This window comes from Camelus bactrianus, chromosome 3, assembly GCF_048773025.1.
Source record: "Camelus bactrianus isolate YW-2024 breed Bactrian camel chromosome 3, ASM4877302v1, whole genome shotgun sequence".
In the NCBI taxonomy this organism is placed as follows: domain Eukaryota; kingdom Metazoa; phylum Chordata; class Mammalia; order Artiodactyla; family Camelidae; genus Camelus; species Camelus bactrianus.
The window spans coordinates 100,472,855-100,485,241 of NC_133541.1; the positions used below are offsets into that span (position 1 = coordinate 100,472,855).

The following is a 12,387-nucleotide window of genomic DNA, read 5'->3' on the forward strand; positions in this document are numbered from 1 at the left end:
CACACGTTTGACAAAATTTTAAAAGCTTGACAATGCCAAATATTGGAAAGCATGTGGCTACAAGAGATTCAGTCCTATATATTGTGAGTGTGAAAATCAGTGCAAGTACTTTGCAGAATAGTTGAATATTATCTATTAAATTTAACAATTACTCCTAGATAAATACTTGAGAGTCCCAGAATTTATATTTCTAGTTATATACCCAAGAGAAATTCTTGCACATTTACATCAGGAGGTAGATATAAGAATATTTACATTGACAATGGGCAATAGGAGCAAAAATCAGGAAACATTCCATATGCCTGACAATGGAACGAATAAACTATGGTATATTCACAAAACGGAATGTTTTACAGTAGCCTAAATAAATGAACTCCAGTAATACAAGATTATTGGACTTTAACAATAAATATTAAGTGAAAAAATATAAGTACCAAAGAATCATATACATTATTTTATCCTTACTATAAAATTTAAAACAACTAGATGAAAAATATATATATGGGGGGTAACATATAATACAGGAAAAACATTTGAAAGAGCAAAGAATGATGCATATAGAATTCTGGATAATATCCTCATTTGGTGGGGAGCAGGGAGAGGTGGGAGGGACCATTTGTATGGTTAGATGTAGATTACTACCAAGGTCCTCCTTTGTGGGGAGGTGATTTGTTCACAAATTCTTATTACTATTTTGATAGATAATTACATATATAGATAAGCAGCTAAATGATATTGGAAAGGTAAGTAAATAAAAAATGCAGATCATGTATGGACTATGATGACAGTTTATCATAATCCAGTTCTGTGAACTTGAGGTCCAACAGGATAAAAATAAAACAAAACAGCACATGTGATAGAATAGAAAGCACACTGAATCTCCAGTGAAGTATTCCTGCCAAAAATGTTTAAACTCAAACAAGCCTTTAGACTTTCAAGGAGTGGAAGTCCTGAAACCCAGGAGCCTTCCTACCTAGTTCTTGGTGGTAAGAGAGCAGAATCAACCCGGAGGAAAAACGCCTGAATATAGAGCAAGGCTCTTATCATCGTGCATCAGCTTTGACTCCAAACGGCAAAGTGAAGTGGAAAGGCAAGTGTAAAAAGAGAAGGAGAGAATAGAAAAATAAAGAGCAGTGTGCTAAAATCCTTAAATCCATTACAGAAGACAGTCATGGCACCACAACAGCCTCTGAGCCCAGAACTGAAGACTAACCCTGCTGTGAGGCCTCTTCACGACTAAATGAGCACCTGAGTCCGAGAAGATTCCCATGACTGGTGCCAAGGAGATAGGGGAGGACTTTTGTGGGCAATATCTCCAAAAACCTAGATCAGGAACGCAGAGTGTGGAGAAGAGTTTTCCATTCTTCTAAAGGCAGAAGGGACCCTTTGCTCCCAATGCACACCCAAAAAGCCATTTGTAAATCAATCAGCAAAGAAGTTAAATGGAAGGATGCCCTGATTAATGTCTGCTGAGAGTCCAGGTTGCTGAGGAGGACCCAGTGAAACTGATTTAGGCTGGTGCAGAAATTCTCACTATATAGACAGTTAATCTGGCTTCCCTGTAGCAGAAATAATACTCTTTCTGGGGACAATTTTTTCCCTTACAGAATGTGCAGGATTGTTAACAGATCTCAATTTTCTACAAAACTACTTACCCACCTGTGAAATTTTTCATCTCAAGGTGCAGACTAAAGCCAGCAATGCCCAATGTTGTGAACTAGTTTTGAAAAAGCCATGATATCTGCTGCAACAAACAGAACATCAGAACAATGACCTCCACCAACCTTAAAGAGGTAGGGACACCAGAAGAGTCTAGTCTGCCTTTTAAACATCACGGACATCATTCACAAGGGGCCTGTATTTAAGTGCTGGTATTAGGAGGGAGCTAAAAACACCATGGATGGTGGAGTTCAAAAGGCAGGCCGCAGATTTGGATGATAATTCCAACACTAAAATAATTTGCTTTCTAAAAAGATTCTCAGAGAAGATGTCTCGACCATTCCATATGAACCTGGAGAGATCAGACACCAGAGAGTCACAGACTTTGAAAACAGGGATTTTCAAAGCTCAGATTTAGGCATAAGAAATATGGATTTGATCAATTTAAATCTTAGAAATAAATACCATCTGCATTCTGCTTTAATCCAGGCCTGCTTGAATGAAGCCCCACTAAGTAGCTGCTGACTGTTTATGTATGTAATATATAACTTAAATGTATAAATAAAGTAAAGTAGAAAATTGTTTTCTTTTAAAGAAAAAATAAATGGAAGACCAGGTATTGCTCTGGAGCTTACCTGGCATAAGACTGAGCATCCTTTCCCACAAATGTCTGCCGCAGCCCCCATTTGTCAACATCTCATTACCCTGACCCTCTTGCCTCTGGCAACATGGCTAGAGTTACCACAAAGGCATCACAAATAGCAAAAAGATGAAGGAATTAGAGATTCCATGTCAGTTTTACATTCTGCCAGCAATGATAGACACACTTGCTATGGAATATTAAGACTGGGAGCCAGCCTGTTTTCAGCTTTACAGGCTGCTTAAGAACACTTCTTAATGAGAGAAGCTCTACTGGTCTGGATCAGCAAGGAATGATGAGGCTTACTTTAATGATGACAAGAATGACCATGGGGTCAAAGAACAGGTGCTCATCACAGGTCTGTGGGGATCAGATGAACTGCGGTTTTTTGGTTTTGGTTTTTGTCAGTGCCTATATACATACATATAGCATAGTTTAATAAAATGGCTTTTCTTATGTTTGATTTATAAAGTCATATCCTATATGTAGTCATCAATAAAATTCACTGATGGCCAGTACCAAAGTTAGAGGGTTCCAACTCTGTAAAAAAAAAAAAATGACAAGGAGTTATGGACCCTGTGGTAAACTTCAGGATGGATCAGCCCTAACATTAATCACTGTGGACTGCAAGCAGTAAGTTCTGTCTAGTTCTGTCTGAGAGGAGAGGGTTTCATCCACTAGTAATGTCACTTGATCATCACCAGCGAACAAAACATTCTCTTGGCTTTGGCACCCTCTGTTCCCTGGGTTTCTGACTGGTGAAGACAGGGAGGACAGTGAATGATCTAAAGTGGGTCAACATCCCCTAAATGAGCCAACAGTACATCACAGAATCCAACCCGGGGCCAGGACCCAGAGACTGGAAGCTAAGAACTGTTGTGAGCTACATGGGTCTTCATCAAAGCATAGCACAGCCCCATCCCTCACTTCTTCCTCAGTCTAAACTTCAGCAGAGAGGAAGCTCTTTGGGAGAGGAGAGGAAGGAAACTTGGTACAATAAGGGCCAGGATACGTCCCAAAGGCTTAATGCTCTAGGCCACACTAAACTAAGAGTGTGGAATATGAGCCCACTTTGAAAATGAACAGCATAATTTTAAGAATAGAGGATCCTGGAGAAATTCAGGATGCCTCATCTGAAACTTTAACTCAAGAATGTGGAAGCAACATCAGTATGCAGGTATATTCTCTTTAAAATCTAGATGGGAAAAAAGATGAAATCTTGCCATTTGCAACATCACGGATGGACCTTGAGGGTATTATGGTAAGTGAAGTAAGTCAGACGGAGAAAGACAAATACTGTATTATTTCACTCATCTGGAATATGAAAAACAAACAAAAACCAAAATAAATGAACAAACCCAACCCAAACAAAACAAGCATGTAGTTACAGAGAACAGAGTTGTGGTTATCAGAGGAGAGGGATGGGAAGAGGGCAAAGTGGATGAAGGGGCTCAACTCTATGGTGATGGATGAAAAATATATTTTTGGTGGTGAGCACATTATAGGGTATACAGTAGAAAAATAATGTATAGATGAAACAATGTTACATCAATAAAAAATAAACACTGTAGATGCAAAAAAAATCAAGATGGGTATTTTGGTTTTCACACACACAAAAACTTTTTAAAAACTTTTAATTGGCTAGTATAGTGCACATGTTAAGCAGAGTTTTAAAGAGACCCTACATCTTGAATGGATTAAGCAATCATTTATAACCATCTTCATGAATCATAGTTAATTGTTTTCACGGGGACATGAGATTAAATATGGAACCAAACTGTGATTTACTCACAACACATAATCAACCAAACTGCAGGCACATGTGCAGATTTATGCAAAAGTCCCGGTACAACTATATTTACCCTTTGAGATTAAGTACATAGTACCCACTCACTCTGATATCCCACTAAACATAAGAGCAACTTTTCTATTTCAATACAATTATAGGCAGAAACTATATGACATAAAATAGAAGTGCTTCCATAAAGTTTAAGATTTAGAGTATAAGAAGAGAAGACAAAAACAAAATTTCCATGAAGTCAAAAATAATTCCGCATTGGTCCGGTGCTCCATGAAACCCTGAGATAAACTATAGTCCTCAAAGATGTGTACTTGGATCAGAGTTCACCAAGACACTTCAGTATGCTTCACAGTGGCTCATCATCATCTTCCTGCTGTATTCATAAGCCAAAAACAGTGACCCATTGGCAGGGAACGCTCGAACCAAAGTAGCTTTCAGTCCAGAATATAAGGCTGCTACTCCTTCATTTTTCACAACACTTACAAGAGTTCTGATAAATCCTGCCTGTTTTCCAAACATGGAAAGAACCTGAATTCTGGATTTGATACAATCCACGGGGTATATGACAAGCCAAAGACAAATTCCAGCAATACCACCACTTAACATCAAGGGAACAGGGCCAAGTTCATCTTTGGATCCTCCTGAAGCAAAAAATGATCGGCTCAGTTCATACCCACCGAAGAAGAAGAAGTAGCCCGGTACTTCTTGAAGTAGAGTGCTCGAAAGTCCACGGTAGAAGCCCAAGGGTCCATCCTTTCTAAGGATACTCTTCACGACGGACCAGACTGTATTATGGCTTTTTGCTATCCTCCCTGACATCTCCATCTCGTGCATGGTCTGCAGCCGGCACTTCACAAGCTCAGTGGGGCACAGGGCCAGCGCGGCAAACGCGGAGGCGAAGGAACCCGCGGCCGCAGTCTGCAGATCACTCAGCTTTGCCTGCTTGTCCAATCCAACCACTTTACTCACAAACTGCTGGCAGAAGCCGTAGCACATAAAGAGGACGGAGTTCTCTGCGACGTAGGCCATCAGCGCTGGGCCCGTCCCCTTGTAGAAGCCCCGCAAGCCCACTTGGGAGTACGTCTTCAAGCAGCAGTCGATGAGGCCCTTGTACAGGCCAGGGAACGTCTGCATCTTCACTTTCATGGTGTCGAAGGGCTGCCCGGTCAGGACGCAGGCTGTGCCCCCGAGGGCCCCCGCGGTGAGGTCGATGGCGGCTTGGATGGCAGGATTGGACTCCATGTTCGCCCACTGATCTGCTGGTCCCCGGGAAAGGCCACTCTCTGCAGCCTAACACTGGCGTCTTATGTCCCGACGCCCACTCTGGACTCTCTCCCCCGCGGGAGAAGCCGCTTAACCCCAGACTAGGCCGCCCTCCGCGCGCCTTGAAATAACCCCCTGCGGACCGCCTTGCGCGCGCCTTTCCACGCGCCCCGCGGCCCCCGCCCCGCCCGCCACCTGCCGGGCGCCGCCCGCCATCCCCGCGCCCCCGGCCGGGGCGCAGACTAGGTAAACATTTTTAATGGACTACAATCCAGCGATTGAAAGCTGTTCGATAAATTCTTGCGATTTCGGCGGGAACCGCTAGGCGCCGCTACTCACCGGCTTTCCTATTCGGCCTGCCCCTCCACCGCCCGCATTTCCTACTCGGTAAATCAAACTGGGCGGGGGCTGGGGGGAGGGGTGCTCCCGTTTGACCGTGACTGGGGTCAAAGGGTCAACCTCAGAAACAGGTTTTAAATAGGGAAAACAAACAAACTACTGGGGGGAGAGGGGAGCGGTTTACATGAGAATACGTGGCTCCTTTGAATCAGAAAACCCTTAATCCTTTCCCGAGAGGTATGGCGGCTCAGCAAAGGTGCCGGCCCGCCGCGCCCCTCTGGGTCTCGCCCTTTGCTCGCCTAGTGACGCTGGCTGAGGCCCGAGGCCGGCAGATCCGCTACTCGGTGCCTACGGAGCTAGAGAAAGGCTGTTTCGTGGCAACGCGCCTAGGATCTGAGCCTAGATCCTGCGAGCTGGTGGGACGCAGAGTCCCCATCATTTCCAGAGGTAGGACAAGGCCTTGTACCATCGGGTTGGAAAACGTATCTATATAGAGCTAAGAAACTTGATAGAAGAGAGCTGTGTGGCTCCAGAGCTGTTCGCGCCGCTTCATGGTTCTTGTTGAGGAGCCATACAGCTTTATGCAGCAGCAATTCTGGAAAGCAATGACCATAGGCCTAGTAGGCAAGATGTGGTTTGGGGCATCATTGTGGGTACCGCTGTAGCCTACCTCCACCTTTTTCTCCCAGATCCTTATAATTCCAGCTTTGGAACGAATTTTCTTAAGGTTTACATTCTAAGCTCTAGGCGGTATTTTACCTTGGGGGTAAAAACAAAATGGGGAAGTTGTCAGGTGTGCTGAAATGATTCTTCCATTCAGGAAGCTTTCCTTGTCTGATTCTTTGGCTCCCAGTTAACATTTTAAAGTGTGGCACCCAAAAGCAGATTGTGCATGGATAGTTTGTCAATAGGTAGACTTTAGTGTAGTGGTAGACAGTGACCAGGCCTTTGTTTAGAGAATACCCGAATGTCAGTATTTGGATTTCTTTTCTCTGGGCTCACATGGTTTCTTCAGAGAATAATCTTACAGTCTTGACTCTGTTTGTGTGTGTTTGGGGGTGATGTATGCCTTGGGTACTGATTTAATGAGACCAAAATAGGGTAAGAGGGGTGACATCCTGCAGTAAAGAAAACATATTTTCACATAACCCCCTTGTTTAATGTTATACATCCCAGCCTTCATCTGGACCTGCTTTCTCTGAGTTTGAGCCTTTGGTTCAATTTATCCAGAAAATAAACTTTCCATCTGTGGGATGGGTAAGTAAGAGTTACCTGGCTTCCTCGAGTGACATAGGGATCCTGCACATCCAGCTGTGAACACACTTTAATGAATCCTGTTTCCAGCCCCACTTCCGTCTTCCTTGGAAACTTTGCCTACAAAAATTGTCTCACAGTTTCTATATCAAGTGGGTGTGTGTCTCTCTCTCTTTCATATACCCCCTTACAGACATTTAGCATGTAACTTTCTGTGATTTCTCAATTATCATTTCTTCATCTGCTTTGCCCTTCTGAAAACAGGTTGACATTTCTCATTCACTGTTGTCTCATTTCCTATTCTTTGTCCTTGGGGCTTACTATGTTATATTGGCAGGCTTTTTGATAGAGAAAAGAGATATGTGAGAACAATGCACCATTTTAAACTAGAAAAAAAATGTTAAATTCTTCGTATCATATTTGAGGGATTTTTTAAAATGTTTTGGTATCACCCTCAGGAAAGTCAATGAGGGAAAATCATATTTTAATACTTACTATGGAGGTCCTATCAAGTTTTCTAGAGGAGCATTCAGTTTTAACTACTGTCAATTAATTACATATGGTTCATTGTTAATTTTTTAAAAACACACACAAGAGATACTTTTGTATTAAGTTCATATATGTATGTTTTGGAGAAACCAAACTAATAATCAAGGCCAGGTAGGGCATTAATAGGGAAATGGTCTTTACCTTCATTGAATTGTCGGACATAGTTGCACAAATAGTGACAGAAAGAGATTGAGTTCCGTAAAGTGTATTTTAACAGCTGGACTTGGAGAGAACACACTTCAGCAAATACTGTAACACTGCCCAAGACACTGGGCAGTCATAAGCATCTGAAACCATTTTTTCCCGATTCTAACTAACCAAAATTATGCTTCTGTTTTGAATTTAAGCACATGTCCTCCCAAGCATACGTGGAGAATAATGGCAAAGAAACTTTCAACTTTTCAGTGAAGACCACCACCCTTGACTAGATGTGAACACCCACATCACATGTTCCCTAGCAATTAGATTGAGTGGCCAGGTAGGATTACCAGAGAAAGTGAGGTTTGAGCTGAGGCGTGAATAACAAAAAGCTAGCCATGAGAGGATATAGAGACTGTTCAGGAAAAGGGAACTGTAAATGCTAAATAAAGCTCTGTAGTGAGAAGGAACTGGGCATTTGAAGTACAGAAAGGCCAGTATAGCTGATGTTTGGTGGGCAGTCTTCCTAGTCTGTTTTCACACAGAATTCTTACTGGATAATAAGATAAGCAAGAGGTCAAGACACAGTCCTTCAAAGACATGAATTGTCACTATTTGTCCAAATTTCTCATCTCAAATAAACATTTGCTCTCCAAATTCAAAATGTCAGGCTTTATGACATTTCGAACTGAACACAAAGATCCCACTTACCTAATCTATAGATATAATGCAAAATGGAAGCCAGACTGATGTGCTTATTGCAACATTCTGTGTAATAGCAAATTTAAAATGGAACAATGTAAGTGACCAGCAATAGGGGAGTGGATAAAATCAAGGGAAAAAAAAATCTGTATCACGAAAAATAGCAGGAAGTCTCTATGTGCTGATATGGAAGGATACTCGTAATAAATTTTTGAGTGATAAAAGTTTTAGAATAGTATCTATAACAATATATATTTTTTGCTTTACAAGACTATATATATGTATACAATTAATTGTACACCAAGTAAAGGCCTGGACCAATACATCTCAAAAAGTTACCCTGGAAAGTTGGTGTGAAAGGGACAACTTTACTTTGTATTTTTTGCAAAATTTTTGCATTACTTAAAATTTTTCAGTTACTCTTCTAATTCCTGTATGTTAAAACACTAATTAAAGAAAATTCAGCTGTTCATCAACTCAAAAATACTGAAAACTGCAGCCCAACTGAACATCATACTCATCAGGCAAGGGAGCTGGGAAAAGTCTTTTTTGCTAACTCTGGATTTACCTAAAGAGAAATGAATCCCAATCTTCTTCAGTTAACCTTTTCTCTTTTGAAGTTTATTGTAACAGATATTTACTCTTCATTATGGAGGTTTTAATATTAGTGCAAAGCCAAGCCATAAATAAATCAAAAGCAATAAAGCTACAGTAGTAAACCAACTCAATTTACTTATTCTGCCGATGAATTTGAAGCAAACTCTGCTTCTGTCATTTATAAACTCTGATTTAGAATAATTAATCTGAAATCAACCACATGTAAAACACAGTTCTTTATACACTTTTCTACCACTTTGATCACTCTTTAATTCAAGTAATTATCTAACCCCTATTATGTAAAGACTCTAGTATAATAGTTTACTTTTATTCCAGGAATTGTTCTAAGACCTTTATATGTTATCAACTCAATAGCCAACAACTCAAGAGCCCTCAGGTAGGTAATACTATCACCTCCATTTTAGAGATGAGCAAATTGAGGCAGATTAATTTACTTGCCCAAGATCACTCATCTAATAGGTCACTAAACTAGGATGGAAACCCAGGCAATACATCTCTTGACCTTGTGATTTTAATCTCTTTACCATTCTTTAGTAAGTTTAGTGACTAACGAGGTAAAGTGCCTAATCTCAGTGAATTTACAGCCTAGTGAGGACATGAACAACAGGTAATTTACAGTCTAGTAAGATAGGTGCATTACAGAGTTTTTAATCCCAGTACACTATTATAGAGGAAGAGGAGTAATTAAATTCCTTGAAAAATGTAAATAAGCTTAGTGTGTAATGAAAATAGTGAAAGGATGTGGTGAGATCAGGCTGAAACAAAATTTAGGATAGGTTAAGAGGTTCTGTATTTCCTAACCTCCAAATGGAGCAGGTGGATTGGAAACATAATGCAAGATGACATCTCTCAATTTCTTTGCCCCTGCTGTGTTCCTCTTCTTAAAACCTAGCGTAACAGCTTCTTTTCCTACAAAACAGAATCCAACTGGTCAGTCCATTAAACCCCACCAAGAAACCACCTCAGAAGAGGATCTGATACCCACTACCCTTAAAAGAACAAGACTCATTATGAGGTGAAAATTACTTGCTTTTATTTATTGTGTTAAACAACCTTATAAATGATTTGCAATGCTAAATGTAGAAAATTGCTTTGAATAGCTGGGAAAATAGCTACAGCATGGGAAAGCATATGCAAACAAGCTCCCCTGCCCCCAGACTAGGCTCTTACTCATCTCAAATGGCATCACACAGGAACAACAGCAGCTTCTGGTAAATGGACAAACAGTAACAAAGTCCTCTAGTGAAGCTGCGATTAATTACTAAGTTGAACTGTTCACTCCGCTAATTCTACAACTTTCCTACATTTGTCTATACATTCCTACTTTCTACAGGGCAAACACCTAGCAAAGTGGTTCTGAAAGACAAATGAGATAGAAATTCACATTTGTCTACTATACAAATCGAACAGAATGCAATGAAGGAAATGCGAACTACTGCAGAGATATACTATCTAGTCCAGGCAATGAAACAAAAATTTTTCTTTCAAGGCTGACCCCTCTCAGGAATGAAATTAAGTATCAAAGCTCTCCTCACTTCTCTAGGAGTGATTCTAGCTCTTCTTGCAGAGAGCTGAGCTGCTCCTTTTCTCGGTCTTCCTTTTGTTTCAGTTCATCTAGCACAGCCTGAAATCTGTTCTTGAGAGCCAGGTTTTCCACTTTCATGATGAGATCCTCCTGTCGCTTTGCCCTGTCCTGGGTCTCCTGGAGCTTGCCTTTCATGTTATCAATCTGTTTCTGGATTCCCATAACCAGCTGATTGGTTCCCTCGTTTTCTTGGTGCTGTTCATCTGATTCATTTAGCTTGTCCTGTAGCTGTCTTTCCAGATCTTCCTCAGTGTCGATGATGTTTATATCTTCTTCATCTTGATGCTGCGTCTCATCTTCATCTTCGCTGCTGCTGCTGAGGTCATTGAATATCTCCCGAAGCTCATCATGTTCTAATGAGTCATGGCCCTGCCTGTGGCCAGACATTCCTGGAGAAGCGATATCAAGGCCCTGATTTTCTGTTTCTTTTGTTTCATCTTCAGCAATTATTTCCCAACGAGTACTGACAGCTTCAGCATCTGTGCTCAGCAACCGCTTCACTTCTTTTTCCACATCTGGAGATTCAATATACTTCTTCTTTGCTGTCTTCCGGAACCTTCTCTTTCGGACATTTTTTAGAGGCAGAGTAATTCCATGGTTCCATACAAATTTTTTCTCTTTGTCCTTATCCTTTTTCTTGCTTGCTTTGGGATCAGCAGTAGCAACTGGTTCCTCCACAGGAGGATAGAGATCACCATCAACTGTAGAGACAAGCATCTGACAGATATCAGCTGTCTTGTAAAAGGTTTTCTTATCAATGGTTTTCAAACTTTCCATAACACACGGCAGATCCACCAGTTTTGAGGCCAGTGGGACCCGATCCACTCTGACGATTCCATGACGCCCATCAGGGTGTAATTCAATTGTCAGTCTGTCCTTCAGGTTGACATGGCCAGACTGTACTGCTCGCCTCACAGTAGAGGCATACTCTGGAGGAAGGCGTAAGATAAACTGGCTCTCCAGTTCATGAGGAGCATCATCTTTGCTCTTACTCATCTTTATTTCTTGGTGACTCACTTCTCTAATAACCACTTGTTGCACTAAAAAGTTCCACCTATTTCAACAGAAAGACCAGTTCGCTATGAATTGAAATTTTAATTACAAACAGTTCTAAGTACAACAGCAGCTAAGCGTCTATTTTAAATTAAGCCCCAAGTCTTTCTAAGTATGCTGTGGCTGAATAGCAGTCGTTACTGACACGTTGCCTTAATCAATTAAGTCCATTTAAATCTTAGCTGCAATGCCAAGTTCCAACCTCTAGATGCCGCTGCAGGACAACGCAGAGAGCTAGCTAGCAGGAAAGCAAATGGCGGCTGCTACGGAATGATTTTCGGCACACAAAGCTAAGGCCCAGCAGACACTCCCAATCCACAACTCTCCCGGAACAAAGATATTCAAAAAGCGGGGCGTAGTGAGCTCTCTTCGCCTCGGGTACTTACAATCCAGTGACGATTATAAATCCAGTTTCTCCGGACAGGAGCGAGCAGAAGCCACTCCGGAGCAAGGCGGCCCGTGGCCGAGCGTCTCCTTCTTGATTCCTTTGTTCTTTCCGGCTCGCGGCAATCAGGAGCGATTCGCTACTAATTATTAGTGAAACAGCTCAGGACAGGCAACACGAAATCTCGCTGATATCCGCAGCTTCGAGAGCCAGATTCTGCAGCTCCTCAGCTGCGCAGCTCGGCAGCTCAGCAGACCTCCGTCCTGAGCTGCAGACCCAGCGGAGAATAAAACGCTACGCAACCGGAGGCGGCTATGAGTGACAGCACAACTCGGGCGGAAGTGCGCACTGCCCCGGCGCGCGCAGGCGCAACGCACAATTACGCTATCCAGCGTGACTTG

At 41.8% G+C, this 12,387-nt stretch overlaps 2 protein-coding genes across 2 annotated transcripts; both read right to left on the reverse strand.

Annotated features, from left to right (window-relative positions):
- Positions 1–5: 5 nt before the first annotated feature.
- Positions 6–9,830, reverse strand: LOC105065457 (mitochondrial ornithine transporter 2). Its single transcript, XM_074360834.1, has one exon. It carries the CDS (start codon positions 5,340–5,342, stop codon positions 4,437–4,439), a length of 906 nt encoding a protein of 301 aa, XP_074216935.1. The 5' UTR covers positions 5,343–9,830; the 3' UTR covers positions 6–4,436.
- Positions 9,831–9,971: 141 nt separating this feature from the next.
- TAF7 (TATA-box binding protein associated factor 7) lies at positions 9,972–12,286 on the reverse strand. The gene is made up of 2 exons (XM_010950531.3): positions 11,988–12,286; positions 9,972–11,602 (listed from the first exon to the last, which is right to left on the reverse strand). Exon 2 carries the CDS (start codon positions 11,542–11,544, stop codon positions 10,495–10,497), a length of 1,050 nt encoding a protein of 349 aa, XP_010948833.1. The 5' UTR covers positions 11,545–11,602; positions 11,988–12,286; the 3' UTR covers positions 9,972–10,494.
- Positions 12,287–12,387: the final 101 nt, after the last annotated feature.

What these genes read in the sequence shown, in the direction of transcription:
- TAF7 (XM_010950531.3), bottom strand. Translation starts at nt 11,544, where the DNA reads ATGAGTAAGAGCAAAGATGATGCTCCTCATGAACTGGAGAGCCAGTTT.
- LOC105065457 (XM_074360834.1), bottom strand. Translation starts at nt 5,342, where the DNA reads ATGGAGTCCAATCCTGCCATCCAAGCCGCCATCGACCTCACCGCGGGG.